We start from the raw sequence: 5,666 nt of genomic DNA on the forward strand, positions 1-5,666 counted from the left end.
ATTGATATTTTTAATATAATCCTTTTCAATATATAATTTTTTCTAATTTAGTTTTTAAAGTAAGATCTACTTTGCATGGTTTCCATCTTTTAAAAACAGCTTTCAAAAAATTCTATATTCTTATTTTTCGTGTTTTTTTGTTTTTACTGAATTTTTTTAATATTTTATGCAAATTTTTTACTTTTTAGACACACCTAACATAAATATACCTAAAAAGTAAAAAAAATTGTAAAAAAATCTTTTAAAAATTCACTAAATACCAAAAATATAAAAAAAATACAAAAATTTAGCATATTTTTTATATTTTTATGTATTTCTTAATTTTTTAAAATATTTTTTCACAAATTTTTTTACTTTTTAAACACATCTAAGTAAAGTATATCGAAAAAAATAAAAAAAAATATTTAAAATTTTAAAAATATTCACTAAAAATAAAAAAAAATACGAAAATAAAAAAATTCAATTTTCAAAAAACAAGACTCAAACCAAACGCATTATTTTTTAGAAGTTTCAACTTGAAGCGGTGTTTTGAAAATTTCATATAAATAGAAATTAATTTCACAATCTAAAAAATATTTACAGTTGAATTGAATAGTGGGCAGCAAAATTGAGTCAACGGAGAGATGAGGAGGAAGAACAATGGTGGAGTCTCGATCTGGATCGCCTACGGTTTCATCTTCTTTTCTCTTCTTTTCGTCGCCATTGCCCAAGACCCTGAACTCGGATCCTCTCGTGTTGTTTTTCAGGTTCAAATTCACCCTTGTACTTCATGCTCTCCGCTCTTCCCTTCCATCTTCATTGTTTTATTGTTAAATTCATTGATGTTGAAATTTCAAAGTCTGCCATTGATTTCGAATAAGTGATCGTATATGAGCTTCTGAATTTTTTTAATTTCGCTTTGTTTGCTGAAAACTAGAATAAAATTGGGGAATTTGCATTCATTATTTGGATACAATAAGCTGTTTCTTGCAATGATTGGGGTTGAATTGTTTATGAATTTGTATCAATTTAAAGTGATTCTTATATGTCAATTAATGTTTTATTGTTAGGGTTAATTTCAATTATATTCCCTAATAAATACTGTCATTTTTCTATTTCATCACTCAACTATCAATTTCATCTATTTATTCTCTAAATTTGTAATTTCGGTTCTTATATGATTGGAGATAGTCTGTCCAAATCAACCTAACCCAATTGGCCCTCACACTATATATTACACAGTTTAAACCCTACAACCAAACACCCATCCTCTTCTCTACTCCTCATTTCAAAATTGTGAATAAAAAAATTATTCAAATTTTGACATTAAATTTTTATCCAAATTCCGCTTTAACAGTTGCTGATTTGGATAGTTGTCCCCAAATAGACCATATTAGCTGAAACTAGGGCCAAGTTTGGCTATCCTAAATAAGTACACGCTTTTTATCTTTTTATCTTTTTTCCATCACATCATCTCTCTATTTTTCTGCACATCTTTTCGTAAAAAGATAAAAAGTGCACTTATTTAGGTCATCCCAAACAATTTAGGAACTAAATAAATGAAATTATTAGTTTAAGGATGAAATTGAAAAAAAAAAATGGCAATATTTTAGGGGATAAAAGTAAAATTAACCCTTCTTGTTAATTAGCCTTTTTAAAATGGTGTGATGTATTTTGGATGCAGACAAACTACGGAGATATTGAATTTGGTTTCTATCCGACTGTGGCACCCCAAACTGTTGAACACATCTTCAAACTTGTTCGTTTGGGATGTTATAACACCAATCATTTCTTCAGGGTAATAACTTTGACCTGAGTGCAAGCTGTGTCTTGTAAATTTATAATTCAAGGGTTGTGACACACAATTTGGGTGACAAATTATTACATTGGTGCAGGTTGATAAGGGTTTCGTTGCCCAAGTGGCAGATGTTGTCGGGGGAAGAACAGTTCCCATGAATGAAGAGCAAAAGGTGGAAGCTGACAAAACAGTTGTTGGTGAGTTTAGTGATGTCAAACATGTAAGAGGGATTCTTTCCATGGGAAGGTAAAGTCTTTCTTGAGATCATTTGTGTGGTTGTTTTGGACATTGTCAAATTGCTAGCTTTTGTCCACTGTTTTCCAATGCAATTATATGCATTCGGAAAAGATAAAGGACACTCAATTTGATTCTAGTTTGATTCTTATATTATTTTGATTAACTATCATTACCCAGTTCGAATATTATTCACTTCAAGTGGTAACAAACTTTCTTTATACAGGAAAAGAAATGCATAACGAAAATATACCGTCACATAGCAAGTTTTGGCCTTTGTGCTTCAGGCTATCACCATTATCAAATTTTGATCTTTAAACTCATCTAAGTTGTAACGGGACATACTTGGAGAATTGTGAAAAATCTTGGAACACGTTCAATTTGACTTAAGCCATGAGAAAAGACTATACATCCAATGGCATGATTAAAATAAAAAATCAGGGATGCAATGTACTGAAAAAGTTACTTATCAGGGGGTGAAAAAAAAGTAATGTACTGAAAAGAAAAAAAGAAAGATTCAAAATTGCTTTTGTGATTGTGCCATCTTCTTTCATAATTGTTTTAGGATATTCAGCAACCCTCTGCCACTCATCTGCGTTCTAACTTAATCAAGCCATCATAAATTCTTGGTTTCTTAGTTCATCCGGTAGTATCACGGTTTAATATGTTCATATCATTGGCTATTCTTCTTTCCTCTAGGTATGCTGATCCAAACAGTGCAGCATCCTCATTTTCAATGCTTCTAGGAGATGCACCTCACCTTGATGGACAGGTTTGCTTGTTTCTATTCCTAAGCATCATTGCAAACGACTATTTCAGAATCTCAACTAACATGATTTATAATGACTTGCTGGCACAACCCTCTTCAGTATGCAATATTTGGGAAAGTTACCAGAGGTGATGAGACTTTGAGAAAGCTTGAGCAACTCCCTACTCGTCGTGAGGGCATCTTTGTAATGGTATCCTCTAAAACTCTTTCAATTCTTCCAGTCTCAACTGATTTTGGTTGGTTTGTGTCACTAGAAAAGAGAAGTTAGGATTATGTCCTTGAATTGAGACTACATTATGAAGAATGAGGAGGGATAATTCTGAGTAATCCTTTCATTTTTGCTTATATCTTAAAACTTGTACCTCATTGACATTGGCTGTACTCTATTCTTGATCTTCCTCCATATCACAGGATACAATCTATAACAGTACTATACTGAGCAAAACTAATACCACAAAGGAGTCGAAAACAAACTATATTTGCTCTTTCGTCCTGCATTATGTTGAGATGCATGTCAGATTCATGTGGAACTGGAGGCCTGCACTTCTTGTGTTCTACCAAGGAGCCCAACACCCCTTTGGGTGTTGTTTTTTTCATTTTTTTTTTTTATATAATTTACAGTGTAATCATCTGATCCTAGATCCATGGTTTTTCTTACCTGGACAGGTTTGATTAGAATTTAGATTTGCTGTTTGCAGTAAAATGGATTGGATTCTAACCCAACATCTGTGACTGTTATTTCATCTTTTTATGCTCCCTTGTGTAGCCTACTATATAGCCTGTTCTTGTTTTAGTTGAGTTTTCTTTGAGAGCAACCTATACTTCTGATATCTCATTGTGCTCTAAGTTCCGATATTTATAAATTATTATCTAGGATTTTTGGTTTGATCACACCATTTTCTGCACTAAACTTATTATTGTTTTATTTCAGCCAACTGAGCGCATCACCATTTTGTCCACGTACTATTATGGTGAGAATCGAATAGCCACACTGTTTTCTAGTACTATGCAGTTTTATATTCTTAATATCGTCATATAGAATGAAACAACATGACATTAGTTGTATACCTTTGGCATTACATAAGTCACTTTTAACACATAGCATTCTGTAAATGCATATTGCCTGCTTCGTTATTGCTTAATTGCTCCATACAAATGATCTCCTTAATTTGAAAATGATTTGATCAGATTATCATCTCAGTTGTGAAATCTATCCTGTTATTTCTTAATTTGTTATATGAGTTGTATCAGTCATAAGAAATTGCTTTGGAGCCGATTGGGTTTGGTCCTCATTACAAGTGCTCCGAATTCGTTGGTACCTAAGAAATTGCTTTGTTATATTCTTGGATTTTTTTATTGTTCACTTAATTTTACGGGGCAGCTACATGAGTTTATTTATACAAAGATTGTTTGTCTTTGGTCTTGTGGAACCTTCATATAGACTGTAAGTCCAATGCCTTAGAGCTTAATTTTAACTGCAGTGGTCCCTAACATGGTGTTAAAACTTTGGTACTGAGAGGTCTTTGGTTCAATTTTCATAATGTTTATATATAGGCAGCAGGTTGGGCTGGTTGGAAATTGAAGATGTCTTACTACACTCCCATCACAAAAATGAACATAATTTTCAATGGAGGGGGAGTTACAGTGGGGGAGGGAGGGGGATGGGGTTTCGGTTGAGCCGTGCAGGTTGGTGGAGAAGCTGAGAAGAGGGATAAGAAATGGGTGTTACACACACACACACGCACACGCACACGCACATGCACTTGCGCACATACAGAGATCACTTTTCTAAATCCTTGCTTTAATTGTTTTGCTGCCAGATACCAAGTTAGAAACTTGTGAGCAGGAGAAATCAGTTTTGAAAAGAAGACTTGCTGCATCTGCAGTTGAAGTTGAAAGACAGGTATTTGTTGTTTCAAGTTTGACATCATTCAAACCAATGTCATATTGTTTCACCAATAACCCAATGACAACCACATTTTTTATCATCTCACGTATCATCACCCTATTGGTTTAATAGGGTCCCACCACTTACGTATGTTACTAATACAATGATGACACATGAAATAGTAAATAAAATATGATCATCATAGCATTATGGTTATTTCACTTCCGTATTGATTCATCCAGTGTCATTTAAACAGAGAATGAGATGCTTTCCATAATCCAACAAATGAAATGCTGCCCAAGAAGAGCAATGTACAAACACAAGCAGCTGCCTGCATAATCCTCTTGTACCATTATCATTTGGTTTTGTTCTTCAATTAAGAGTACAAGTATTGTCCGAGTGCTTATAAGCTTTGACATTCTTTGCAGGGTTTGTGTAAATTTTCCTAACCAGCCTTCTCCGGCATATCCTCAGAGGCAGATAGACATATGCCTGTGTAAAAATTCGTACTTCTCATGTAAGAATTAAATTTTTATCTTATGAGCCTTGTTAGCTATTTCTGCACTTGAATTCGGTGAACCTAATCCACAAACTGAACTTAAATCCATCTTCATGTCTGTCATGACAAGTGCAACATGTACTATTTTGGCCTCCATTCTGTGTCTCCCGTTTGACAGGAGGTCCACACTACTGAAGAAAATATTTTTTTGCGTCAGCTCACTGCCATTGTAAATTATGAAAAGGTCATTGTAAAAGCCATTTAGCAATCATCATGCATCGGTGAAAGGGGATGCTAAATGCCATTTAGAGAAACTGGGCATAACTATGGACCCCATTGTGAATCCTAGAGCATTTCTCTTAGAATTTAAACTAGATATCCAATCCAACGGGAGTGATATCTGTGATTCCCATTGTAATCACTTTGTGTTTTAACCTCTTCAAGTATTTGTGGAAAGAGATGATACAAACACCTTCTTTCCCAAGTGGAAAAGGTCATG

The 5,666-nt window shown here is 33.8% G+C and overlaps 1 protein-coding gene across 3 annotated transcripts; it reads left to right on the forward strand.

Annotated features, from left to right (window-relative positions):
• Positions 1–514: 514 nt before the first annotated feature.
• On the forward strand, positions 515–5,274 carry LOC114296981 (Cyclophilin-like peptidyl-prolyl cis-trans isomerase family protein). Of its 3 annotated transcripts, none has more exons than XR_014330925.1 (9): positions 515–746; positions 1,664–1,777; positions 1,875–2,023; positions 2,711–2,783; positions 2,881–2,970; positions 3,712–3,751; positions 4,601–4,683; positions 4,925–5,014; positions 5,097–5,274. XR_014330925.1 is itself a non-coding variant. In XM_082871326.1 (9 exons), exons 1-8 carry the CDS (start codon positions 624–626, stop codon positions 4,943–4,945), a joined length of 693 nt encoding a protein of 230 aa, XP_082727452.1. In that variant the 5' UTR covers positions 515–623; the 3' UTR covers positions 4,946–4,979; positions 5,097–5,274. The 3 variants fall into 3 exon arrangements, 2 of the variants coding, with proteins under 2 accessions (XP_082727452.1, XP_082727451.1); XM_082871326.1 differs by having other exon boundaries at positions 4,925–4,979; XM_082871325.1 differs by having other exon boundaries at positions 4,925–5,274.
• The last annotated feature ends 392 nt before the right edge of the window (positions 5,275–5,666 follow it).

This window comes from Camellia sinensis, chromosome 5 (assembly GCF_055761805.1).
Source record: "Camellia sinensis isolate YWXY chromosome 5, ASM5576180v1, whole genome shotgun sequence".
In the NCBI taxonomy this organism is placed as follows: domain Eukaryota; kingdom Viridiplantae; phylum Streptophyta; class Magnoliopsida; order Ericales; family Theaceae; genus Camellia; species Camellia sinensis.